General features: G+C 39.6%; 1 protein-coding gene across 1 annotated transcript in view; it reads left to right on the forward strand.

The window, feature by feature from the left end:
• The first annotated feature begins 3,252 nt into the window (after positions 1-3,252).
• LOC140122230 (transient receptor potential cation channel subfamily V member 5-like) overlaps positions 3,253-13,386 on the forward strand; it is a 32,612-nt gene continuing 22,478 nt past the window's right edge. Inside the window, exons 1-3 of the mRNA XM_072142870.1 lie at positions 3,253-3,295; positions 4,901-4,995; positions 12,344-12,466. Coding sequence (XP_071998971.1) covers positions 3,273-3,295; positions 4,901-4,995; positions 12,344-12,466 — 241 coding nt within the window. The 5' untranslated portion in view covers positions 3,253-3,272. The remainder of the gene's footprint in view (positions 3,296-4,900; positions 4,996-12,343; positions 12,467-13,386) is intronic.

Here is a 13,386-nt window from a genome sequence, read left to right on the forward strand (position 1 = left end):
AGTATTATTGTAGTTATATTCTTGTACATAGGTGGCAGTATTATTGTAGTTATATTCTTGTACATAGGTGGCAGTATTGCAGTAATTATATTCTTGTACAAAGGGGGTGTATTATAGTAGTTATATTCTTGTACATAGGGGGCAGTATTATAGTAGTTATATTCTTGTACAAAGGGGTAGTATTATAGTAGTTATATTCTTGTACATAGGGGCAGTATTATAGTAGTTATATCCCTGTATATAGGGGATATATATTCGAGTCAATAGGTTTTCCCAGTTTTTGGTAGTAAAATAAGGGGCCTTGGCTTATACTTGGGTCATCTTATACTCGAGTATAAATGATAGTTATATTCTTGTACTTTGGGGGCAGTATTATAGTAGTTATTGTGAAGTATTGCTGAATGCTGAAACTAAGAGGACGTTTGACTGTGGATGAAGCTGATCAAAGTGCACTCCTCTACACCAAGGAATATTCTTTTACGTAGGGGCAGTATCATAGCAGTTATATTCTTGTTCATAGGGCAAAAAGGCTAGAATTTGGGGTGGTATTTGTGCTGTACTGTGGTTTTTGCAAATCTAGGGTGCTGGTTACTAGTGTGGCCCACAATGCTGACAATGCTGCCCTCAGACCAAGAAAAGGTTGTGCCCCTGTCCTACATTATATTTACAATAACTGCCTTCCTCTGGATCAACACTGTAGGACTACAGTAGGTAGGACTTGATGGACTTTTTCAACTTCACTAACTATATATTCCAGTATCCTTCATTAAAATAAAGACTGAAAGTATTATAGCAATTTCTATATAACATCTGATTTAGTTGGCTTCTTGCAACAATTGCTTGCATCTTTAAAGGACAATCCGGAAGAATCCCTCTCATAATATGTATATTTCCCATGCTATCTGATAAGAATAAGCGCAACTTCTCCTTTAATAGACTAACACAGAAACAAATACTTTAGTGGGCACCATGACAGCAAGTTCAATAGTATTGTTCTTGCGGTGTCCTGGAAAGCAGCAGTTTGTTTGCTTTTGCTCATTTCAGCATTTATTATTATAGTGATTTATGATATCTGGTTCCAGCGCAACAATAACATTGTCTTGAGCTAGTTCCAAGAAGAACTACATAGCGAGCCAGTAAATCCCTTAGTGTTAGTACACTTTAAATGAGGGTTTATGGTATCTGTACTCTGCCTGGAAAGGAAATTATGGGAGGGAAAGACACCTGCACTTTAGTATAACACATTAAATATCTATTCATAAATAGTAAAGAATACAAATAATTTTTATTCATCTATTTTTTGTGATCTAAAAAGAATCTCCACCTCCAATGCAAAACTGTTTTATTCCCTTAAAGATACACCATCATGTTTGTCTTTGGGGTCTCAGTTGGGATCTCCAATTGGTGGTCCCAATCCCTGGATTATCCACTCCACCACAAAACCCATATAATGCCCCTTGCAAACAAGGGGTTGCAGAGAGTCCTGTCCATTGCACTGTGTCCAGTCTTTGGGGTCTAAGCAGCACATGGTCTGTGTCCATGGACCAAGCATGTTTGTGTGCAGGCCTAATACTGTGACACAACAAAAAAAATTCACTTTACCACTCTCACAGCTACTGTGTGTGCACAGGGACATAACTAGTAGAGGTTGGGTTCTGAATGGTGCCCCCTTCCCCTTAAAAATATACCTATTGGTACAATCACACACGATTATACTCTCATGTTCACACATTTATGCACTCATATATACATGTTTACACCCATACATACAGTATGCAGTATATACACATATATACACATCAAATACACACACACACATATATTGTATTATTACACATACAGTATACACACACCATATATACTTATGTATACAGAAATAGAACACCAAATACACACATACAGTATATATACACCTTACAGCAAATACATACCATATACACTTCACATATACCCACGTATACAGCATATACACATATATATATATATATATATATATACAGTAGCAATATACAGACCTACAGCATATATATACACCGTGCACCATAGATACACACATACAGCATGTACACATCACATATATATACATCATATATACGCATCCATACATTTATACACTCATACACACTTATGTACACGTATGTATTTACTCAGGCAGTCTTATCCCAGGGGGTTTCAAAGGCCATAGGGAAGTAGATGGATGGATGGATGGAAGTAGAGATGAGAGATTACGCGCGTGCCCCCTTGCCTCTTCCTGTGTCCCCTGCTGGATCTTTGTGCCTCATACCCTTAGAGATACCCTTGTATGATGCCCTGCGCGATTATCCTGATTTCCCGTACGTGAGCTTGATTCCTTTCCTGACCTTGCTCCTGTTCTGCCCATCCTGACCTTCTGCTACATCCTCGACTCTGAACCTGTGCTGCCTGTCTCAACCTCCTGCCTGTCCTCGACCACAACCTTGCCTTACAATTCTGTACTTCGTCTTGGACAGCACCGTGGACAAAGTCACGCCTGTGGAACAACCTGGTGGTACCACGCTGCAGCAAGTCCAACCCACTTTGCGTCAGGTTCTGGTGAAAACCGGTTACCACTTAGACTCCGGTCCCAGGTGTCGGCTTATGTCATTGTGCGCGGTGGTACAGTGGGTCCACTACCATTGATCCTGACAATTACTAGCTCTGCTTTTCTAATACCCCTCCCCCGACATTTCATATCTGAGCTGGCGGTTCAGCTGTGTAATCTGGAAGATGTGCACTGTTACCTTAATTATACTGTGCAACATGATATGTATATAATGGCATGCATCCTCCATTCTTTAGTTTGGCAGGTCAGGGCCCACTGAGACTGTGGGCCCTGTAGCAGCAGCTATGGCTGCTACCAGTGTAGTTACACCCCTATGCTTGTATAAAACATCCTAGCAATAAGAAAGTACACCCACATAGTTCCTGTAATGTCGTGCAATGTTAGAAACAGTACTTCAGGTTTGAGAGACAAAAAAGTACATTTGATTTGTGTTTTCAAGAATAATCTTAGATTTTCCAAAAATCTTTCTATTATTTGTTTACATTTATCACAGTTGAGAATTCAAATTGATTAGGGACTTTTGTATAGATAGAGGACATGAAGCAAACGTTGTAGGAGAACATCTTCCTCACAATCAGAACCTTATCTTTAATTGAATGTTTATATGATTCATGTAGAAAATCCTTTATAGTTTTTAATTATAATAATCTGCTTTACATTTTTATAGATGATAGAGGAGACTCGCATCATTATGGATCAAACTCTGCAAACTGGGTAAGGAATATATGGATTTTGATTTTATCTAATGTATCTTATGATCATCTTGTGATCATTTTACTGAACACTTAGTGGCAGCTATCTACTAGTTTGCTGCTTTGGGGTTCAGAAAAATACTGTCATTGGTTAGAGATAATTTAATGAATAAAAATTCTGCTACTTGAACCAGCCATCAGCCGCTTTTGTGTACACAAGGTCCAAGGTGAATGTGACTGCAGAGAAGCCTGGAGTTAGGTATACATCTGGTGTTTGCTGGATAACAGGAGATAGGAGATAGGACATAGGATGGATTAAGAAAGAGAATAGACATCACATGCGGTTAACGAATGTGTAAGCAGATGTTTTTAGAGCTAAAAGCATGCAAAGTTTTTTCCATGTTAACAAAACACCTGTTGCTACTTACAAAATGCCAGTATTCAGGTCTTCACAAATCTGCTGATGCTCCAGATGCGCATTGAAATACATTTTAAAACGCAAGCACATTCTGTGAGGGTCCAGCATTAGGCAGGACCTCTTATATAAATCAATCTGTACCTCCACAAGCTCCCTCATATTGTGTCCCTCTCATCTCCCCCTCATATTGTGTCCCTCTCATCTCTTTTGCCCCCATCTCTCCCCCCACCCTTCATATTGTGGTCACGCTCATCTTCCCCTCATCAGCACAGCCATCCTGTTGCGGGGTCTCCCGCTTCTCACACACCACAGCGCCTCAGGGTCATTGTACCGCTACCTTCCCTCTTTACACATGCCTAGCATTCCGTGCCTAATGAAGGTCTGATGTTATAGGACCGAAACGTTGCATTTATTTTTGGATTGCCAACTCACTTGAATAAAAAATATATTTTACAAACTCAACAAGAGAGGAGTGCTGAGTTTCTTCTGAAATTCATCTCCCCCTCATATTCTGGCCACTCTCAGCTCCCCTCATATTGTGGACCTCCATATGTCCCCCTCATATTGTGGCCCCATCATCTCCCCCTCATATTATGGCCCTGTCATTTCCTTCTCATATTGTGACCTCTCATCTCTCTCCCAGACTTTCAGAAATTTCTTTCTATCTGATATTTTAAATGTCAAATCTGAAATCCTAATTGACCTAAAACAGGAAAGATTTATTCTGATTTCATGTCAGATAGTGATAGAGTGTCTTTATATATAGTGTAGTATTTCAGTTGGATATATATAGTTATAAAGATAGAGATTTATGGAACACTTTGTACTGTTAGCTAAAAAAAATACACTTTAAATAACAGACTTGCCTAAAATAAATATGACTTTTTGTAAGTAGATAAGCCGTATCATACAGAACTGAAGACGCTGTGATCATTGCCTTGCTATTGCATGGTCTTGTAACAAGCCATGCTATTTCCATTCCCGTAGATGTTATTATTCTGAACTACCTGTAACTCTGTGCTAACCCTCAGCTATCTTTCCAGAAAAGGTCTCAGAATATTATAACTATCCAATGCCCTCTAGAGCTGGAGAGATCAAACACAGCAGTATTCTTAGCTTTATACATCCAATATGTCTTGTGGAACCTTGCATCTTGTTTTATTGAGATTTTACATTACTCATGTTGCCTAATTTCCTCTGTTCGTATAGGGGCAGCTGCCTTTTGTTCCAGGCCATTGCTTCAAATGACTGTACAGCAGTGAGGGAACTTCTGCAAAGGGAAGTTATCGATCCTTATGTGAGAGGTGGGAATATATCCCGTGTAGGGGGCCTATTCTTAATGTCATCCTAACATGTTATTTTTGTGTCATGTGTTTTAGTTTATGTCCAATAATGCAATAAACAATGACAGGAGGAGTAAATAGAGACAATGGGAAAAAGATTTGTGTTGAAGAGGACCAGAAAAAATGAGGAGTAAGATGGAAGTTCTGCAGTTTGCCTTTCACTCTTGATATGAGCAATAAATGTGATTAAGGTCCATGCTATAACTGTGACATATCTATGGTTAGTGCTGTCCAGATAATGATATGCAAATACACTTTTAAAAGTGTAATATCATGTGCCTTATGCTGGTAGTAAACTATACTCTACGGTGGCCTAGATCAACATTCCACTGCTTACTTTGACTAGAGCTGATCCATATTAAGGTAGAAAAAACCATCAGGACCCTTTTATTGACTTACCATTACTTTTAACCCATTAGAGCCACTGCCTTTTTTCATTTTTGTGTTTCCATTTTTTGCTCCCCACCCTCAAAAATCCATTATTAATTATTATATATTATTATAATAAATTCTATAATTTATTTTTCCATGTACAGAGCTGTATAAGAGCTTGTTTTCGATGCAATAAATTGTGTTTCCTAGTGACGGTATCACAAGCGGGAATAGCCGTTTTTATATTTTGATAGATTGGGAATTTTGGGACGTGGCAATATTTTACATATCAAGTATACTTGAGTATAAACCAAAAATGTCCTGAAAAACCCATAATTGGCTTATACTTTATTACTCTATAGTCAGCTTTTTCACCTTTCCGATGCGCCCTCTGCAGGTCACCTCCTTCTCGGATTGGCAGCGGCAGCTGCCGGCAGGTCCGTGTTATGCTGCCGGCAGCGACAGGTCAGTGTGATGCTCTGGCGGCCAACCTGTGACATCATCATATCGTGTGTGCCAACGTCACAGCTTCTGCGCCGGAGTGTCACACGAACCTACCTTTGACGGACTGAAGAAGAGACATGCAGGGGGCATCGGAAAGGTGAGTATTTACTTTCTTTTTTTTAAATAAATTGGGCAAACTACAGCTGGCTTTATACTTGGACAGGGGCTGGCTATATACAGGGGTAGAGGGCTGGCTTTCTATAGGGGGAGGGGGCTGGCTATATATCTTTATACACTTACTGTAATATTGCAATACTGCAGTGCATCTGTATCAGTCTGTTTCTCACAGACCGTTACAGATGCTGCCTAAAGACAGGCCTGGGAGCTTGACATAAACTATTGGCTGTCTTGGCAACTGATCATTGCACCCCGATTATGTCACAGGGAGCACTGGCACCGATCGCAGCTGTTAGCGACGGTGTTTGCTGCGGTGTTTGTGAGTATAAAGACAGAGGTATGAAGAGGGATCAGCTCATTAACTATCTTTATGCTCCCACAACTGGTCATTCAGGAACATCCAAATCGGGAAAGTTTGTTTACAACAACTGCCGGGTGGCCTGGCACACCCACCCATCTTCTGTACCAGGGCTATATCAGGCCTCTGTACTTAACTTTGGGGATATTTTTTATGGGTAAACAGATGAGATTCCACATGAATTCTACACGGGAGACTTCATACCCTACTGCAGGGCACCAGAGGTTTAGTGGGCTAAAACTCAGTGACAGATGTACATGTGGTTTAATGTAACTTGACTGATAAAACACATTTGTAAGGTAAGTGTCTAACATACTGTAAAACATTGGTCCAGCTTTTTCTAATACTTCTAGTCAAACCAATGGAAATTATGAGAGTGATTTCCTAAATGTAATGAGCAGCATAGAACTGCTATTATAAATGTTATAAAAGTTAATAAATGTTCTATAATTAGGTTCTTGGCGGATGCCAAAATCCTCACATCCCTATTTCGAGAACAGTGAACCTGAACCACAGACCTCTGTGATGTAAGGTCACTCATTGTTTATAAATGATGTGCTAAGGCTTTTGGAGCATTAAATTGTGAATTATTTTAACATAATTAAAGGAAGGTTATGCAGCAGAACTAAACCTTTATCTTTTGTATCATGTGCATGGTTAGCTTAATGTAGTGAGGCTGTGAATTAATTCCAAGCTTAGGCCCTCTGCTCATGTTTGTCTTGTCATTCTGTCAAGTATTGAAATCACAAATCTGGCTGAGTGATGTTTGTTTACAGGGTAGTCTGTGCAGTATTATTATCCATTATTCCAGCTTAATGAGGAAAATATTAATAATAACAATGCACCTTGTAGGAAGGGAGAATTGCTACATTTCCATAGTCAATCATCTCTGTAGAACTTTATATACGCAGAACCTGCTGAATGCAAAATCTTTATAGTAAGGTAATCTGATCCTCATAAAGGGATATAAAAAGTCCCAGAGTCAACATCTACAAAGAGTTTGTATGTTCTCTCCTTGTTTGCGTTGGTTTCCTCCCACACTCCAAAACATACTAGTAGGTTGATTAGATTGTAAGCTCTGTGTAGCGCTGCGCAATGTGTGTGCACTATATAAATAAAGGAATTATTATTTATTATATTAAAAAGTCCTGGGAACAATCACTTGTAATATTTGATTGTAATATAACACTGTTTTGATGGACTACTAAAAACAACAAGGGTCACTAGAGTGGCAAACTGGACACCCTTATACTAAGTAATGGACTGGCATGACAAGGGCCCATCTGTTAAATCCATTATTCAGTCCGAACATAGTACAGCTCCATACTATTAATACTCGACACCCATTCACAAATAATTAAGTCAAGACAAATTAGTTTCAGTTGTTCTTGCCCTGTACTGTTATTGTCCTTAAACTTAGGCCTGCTTAGCTCTCTAATCCAGGAATATATGCAGTAGTTGCTGCACTTCTCATGCAGGGGGTGGAGGGCATTGTAGCTCAGTAGATCACCTGTTCACTTTTCGGTAACTTCGGGCCTGCTTATAGTTGTTGGGGTATAGGTAGTTTAGTGACTGCACTTCCAATATGGATATCAAGGTGCTCTAACTCCAAAGATCAACAGCCTGATACATCAAGTATAATTGTTTTTATTCCAATATGGCTTACCTGGGGAAGGGGTGTTATTAAGATCATCCACACCCGAAAATTTATACTATTTGGAAAGCTGGACCAGTATTCTTTTTTATAATGTGGAAAGGCAACAAGAAGAAAAATTTCACCTTTCATTCTTTTTTGTCTACAGTTTTGTCAACAGTAAACATTAAAAATTAGTTCCCAGTTGGTGTTTTTTCAGTGAAACATACTGGAAACACATTTACAAAATCCATTTTCCACATTCATAGACTGTAAGCTCTTGTGAGCAGGGTCCTCCCTCCTACTGTTCCATATAACTGTTTGTAATCTGTAATGTAATATTATATTTGTACATGTCCCCTATGATTAGTAAAGTGATACGGAAAATGATGGTGCTATATAAATAAAGATTATTATTATTTATTACTGTCACAATCCTTAAGATAGTTAGATATACAGATAGATAAGTAGGCAGGTAAGTGTGGAATAAGCATGGTGTCAGATTTTTTCTTGTCTAAAGGATTGTGTTGGATTTAGCTCATAGTATAATTGTGTTTCTTATAAATAAAACAGAGGTTAATCCTCACTTCCGATACCTGCACAAAGATTCCTGGCAACAAAGAGTGTTCTGTCTATGGAACCTATTCTTTTAAAACACAAAAGGTCTATAGAGTTTCTTTTCAGGTCAGTGTGTGATTTTTTTTTACCATTTGTTAGATCAAGGCTTCTCATATGTTTTCTACTCAGGCCTCACCAGTGACAACATGATGGTAAATCCTGAATTTCATTAATGGTGCAAAATCATATAATAAAACAAAAAAATAAAACCAGTATAATTATACAATAAACAGATAAAGATGCCACTTATGAGATTGGTGCAGCCAGACAAAGGAAGGTGCAGGTTATTAGACCTGATTTACTGTACATCGCTCCCCTATAGCACCTCATTGACCACTTGGGGCACCTGACAGTTTCATATACCCATAAATGTTGTAGATACTATTTATGGTATGTACAAGAGGTTCCCAACACAATCAATGACCTATCATTTAGGCTACATTCACACACATGTATGGGGGAAGTACACTCACCGGCCACTTTATTAGGTACACCTGTCCAACTGCTCGTTAACACTTAATTTCTAATCACATGGCAGCAACTCAGTGCATTTAGGCATGTAGACATGGTCAAGACAATCTCCTGCAGTTCAAACCGAGCATCAGTATGGGGAAGAAAGGTGATTTGAGTGCCTTTGAATGTGGCATGGTTGTTGGTGCCAGAAGGGCTGGTCTGAGTATTTCAGAAACTGCTGATCTGCTGGGATTTTCACGCACAACCATCTCTAGGGTTTACAGAGAATGGTCCAAAAAAGAAAAAACATCCAGTGAGTGGCAGTTCTGTGGGCGGAAATGCCTTGTTGATGCCAGAGGTCAGAGGAGAATGGGCAGACTGGTTCGAGCTGATAGAAAGGCAACAGTGACTCAAATAGCCACACATTACAACCAAGGTAGGCAGAAGAGCATCTCTGAACGCAGAGTACGTCGAAGTTTGAGGCAGATGGGCTACAGCAGCAGAAGACCACACCGGGTGCCACTCCTTTCAGCTAAGAACAGGAAACTGAGGCTGCAATTTGCACAAGCTCATCGAAATTGGACAGTAGAAGATTGGAAAAACGTTGCCTGGTCTGATGAGTCTCGATTTCTGCTGCGTCAACAACATGAAAGCATGGATCCAACCTGCCTTGTATCAACGGTTCAGGCTGGTGGTGGTGGTGGTGTCATGGTGTGGGGAATATTTTCTTGGAACTCTTTGGGCCCCTTGGTACCAATTGAGCATCGTTGCAACACCACAGCCTACCTGAGTATTGTTGCTGACCATATCCATCCCTTTATGACCACAATGTACCCAACATCTGATGGCTACTTTCAGCAGGATAATGCGCCATGTCATAAAGCTGGAATCATCTCAGACTGGTTTCTTGAACATGACAATGAGTTCACTGTACTCAAATGGCCTCCACAGTCACCAGATCTCAATCCAATAGAGCATCTTTGGGATGTGGTGGAACGGGAGATTGCAGCCGATCAAATCTGCGGCAACTGTGTGATGCCATCATGTCAATATGGACCAAAATCTCTGAGGAATGCTTCCAGCACCTTGTTGAATCTATGCCACAAAGAATTGAGGCAGTTCTGAAGGCAAAAGGGGGTCCAACCCGTTACTAGCATGGTGTACCTAATAAAGTGGCCGGTGAGTGTATATACGGCCGATATATGTCCCCCACGGCCCTGTACGGGAGCGGTATGGTGCAGCACACGTGCGGCACCGCACCGCTCCGTAGCCCTGTCTAGACATGTCCGTAGACATGTCCTATCTTTTTCCGTAATACGGCGCCGTGCGCTGCATCTTCCTATGGAGAGGGGCGGTGGTGAGCGGCGCTCATCCCCTGCTCCTCTCCGCAGCGCTGAAGTATGCCCGCCGTACTACGGTACGGCGGGCATACATCGTGTGAATGTAGCCTTAGTGTGCCAGCATCTGTTAAGGTTTCTTGATTTCGATGGCACAAATTGTGCTGCTACCAACTTAAATATTTAACCAATATTGAATACCAGTTCAGTATTTGATAGAATAATTTTGTTATCAATTGATAAAAAAAAACAGCTTTACAATTAAGGCTGAAAACTAATCTTTGATGGCAATTTCAGATGCATATAAGAGAGTATAGTATAAAAAGTGTTCACGAGATTCACGCTGCCTGAGCCTTTGTCAGCTCATCGGTTATGGCTTTCAGAAAACCAAAGTTTAAGAAAAGCCTTTCAGCTTCCATTTCACCCTTTCAACAAGTAAAACAATAATTGTGTACGGCACATCATAAGTTTTCCAGACATACATTTGGCATTTTTTCTGTCTCATTCCTATTGTTTCATATGACTGTTATTACTTTGTGATGTAGTATTTTATTTGTATAAGTTCCCAGAATCTGTAAAGCGCTATGGAATTTGATGGCACTATATAAATAAAAATTATTATTATAATATTATATGCAGGTGTGCCTCTTGGTGCTCCATGGGCATGTCTGTGCCTACTGGTACACAAATTGTGCACTCATCTGTACTATTTATTTCATCTAAATGACAGTTCATTGGGAAACAGGAAAGGTATATATATAAAGATCTAAAATGCCATATGCAGTTCTATTTTACTTGTGGGATACTTTATGAACTAAAATGTTCCCTTTTAGAATGAGCTAGACATGGGTTTCTTCACTTCCATACCTGCCTGATTGACAAGTAATTTTGTGTACCCTAACACAAAGATAGCAGTGTAATGCCAGGAAAGAAAGAGATTGTGAACTTGCGCTTTCCACAACATCTCTCCCTGCCTAACACAGGAGTTCTGAAAGGAACCCTAGGTGAGTTACAGGTGTGAGGGCCACGACAGAGGGAGGTGTCAAATGATGGAGACAGCATCCCCCAGTGAACCAAGCAGTGGGTTGCAAAGGTCGCTAGGAACAAGATGATGCAGGCAATCCCTCCCGTGCACTAGAAACACAAGGAAACTGGATAACGTAGCCTGCACGTAATCACTATGTATCATGTACAATGCATCTTGCCAAAATGTTAAAATGTTCACAATGGAATGTTTTATATGTATGTTTTGTTTGAAAACCATATAAAAAGAGGTTTTAAAAAAAAACATCTCTCCCTGCCTAATTGCCAGCATTGCATAAAACGGCAGGTGACAATTGGGTGATGGTCCCTTCCATGTGTATGTGCTCAGAAAGTAAAATAAACCAGAAATAGTCAGGAGAGTAATAACTGGAGTCAGAGGAATACCACTGAGTCAGAAGGTCCAATATCAGGCATTGGATGAACAAACATGGAAGTTTAAAAAGAGTTCCTGGACACCGCCCCTGCAGCTGATTGATATGACTGAAACCAGTACCATAACACTCTGACACACTCCCTGCTCAGAGACAAGATGTCAATCATAACCTTAAACATAGCATAGCCATGTGTGTGGTCACAAGCCCAGAACACTATGGCAAGAATCCATTTAGAGAGTTCTGACAAACAAGTAATACATTGTTTTATTGTGGGTAATATTTTACCTCTTAATTTATTTTTAATATGAAGCCAGCCTTCATATTTCCTGTAAATGGATTTGTTCTTTGGTAAAGAAAGGGTTACTCACTGCCATTTGGAAAACATGACATTCTATTGTTATTGACATAATGTATTTTTTCAAGACATGCATGATATGATGGCTTTACTGTATATTATACAAGCTACTCAATGCCTTTCTTATTTAAATCTGTATTATAGGCAGTCTGGGAGAGACAATCTTACATTATGCCGTATTACATGGATGTAAGGAAACAGTGAAAGTCATATTAGATTGTGTACAATCGATAATTGATGAGCCTATGGTGTCTGACATGTACAAAGGTATGGAAATAAGAACACCACTGGATGTACACTCCTGGTATAATTGAATATTGCCATATTATTTTTTTAATGAATAAAAATAATCTCTCTTTCTAGGCAACATAGTATATGACAAATAGTGAGCAACAAGTTTTAGGCAGGTACACAGAAATATTGCAAAATCAGAATGCTTTCAAAATATGAAAAAAAAATTAATTGTTTATTTTAGGAATTAGCAAAATGAATAAACAAAAGAGAAATTAAAAATGAAATCACTATTTGTTGCGACCATCTATTCTTTTCAAAAAGCATAAATTCTTCTACCTGGAATTGTGAATGAACTCTGCACGGAGGTTGTTGGAGAATTAACCACAGATCTTCTGTCTCTTTCTCTGAAACCAGACATAATTGAGCAGGTTGAGATGAGCGCTCTGTGGGGACCGTAGTATAAATTTCAGGTCTCCCTGATTACACTAAAGATAGATAGTTCTTACTGACTTGGGTCGTCTGAGAAACTTGAGACATTTATATAGCTGTATATGAAGAAGTAAATAAAATTAGGCACAGCTCACCCTTCCCACATGTGTTTGACCAAGCTCTACTTGGCTGACACAATGCTTTAACATGATCTAAAGCAGGAAGTGATTCCACTAAAAAATTCCATAGTCAATTAATATTCCCTGAAAATATAAGGTCCTGAAAGTATAAAATTCAGGACCTTGAGAAAGCTGGATCCACATTACACACGGAGCTCACTGAACAGCCAAGACATAACTAATTAACCTGAGTTGGATCACGCATATCCAGCAGCTGGGGGATGGTGCAGCAATTGATTACTTCTGCCTGGCAGGGAGAACAGTGATTGCATCATCCTTCGGTGCAGTGCATAACTAATGTGAAAGGAAAAGCACTGAGCCCAGCCACAGAAGCAACAGAGCTTC

Source organism: Engystomops pustulosus, chromosome 3 (genome assembly GCF_040894005.1).
Source record: "Engystomops pustulosus chromosome 3, aEngPut4.maternal, whole genome shotgun sequence".
Classification (NCBI taxonomy): Eukaryota; Metazoa; Chordata; class Amphibia; order Anura; family Leptodactylidae; genus Engystomops; species Engystomops pustulosus.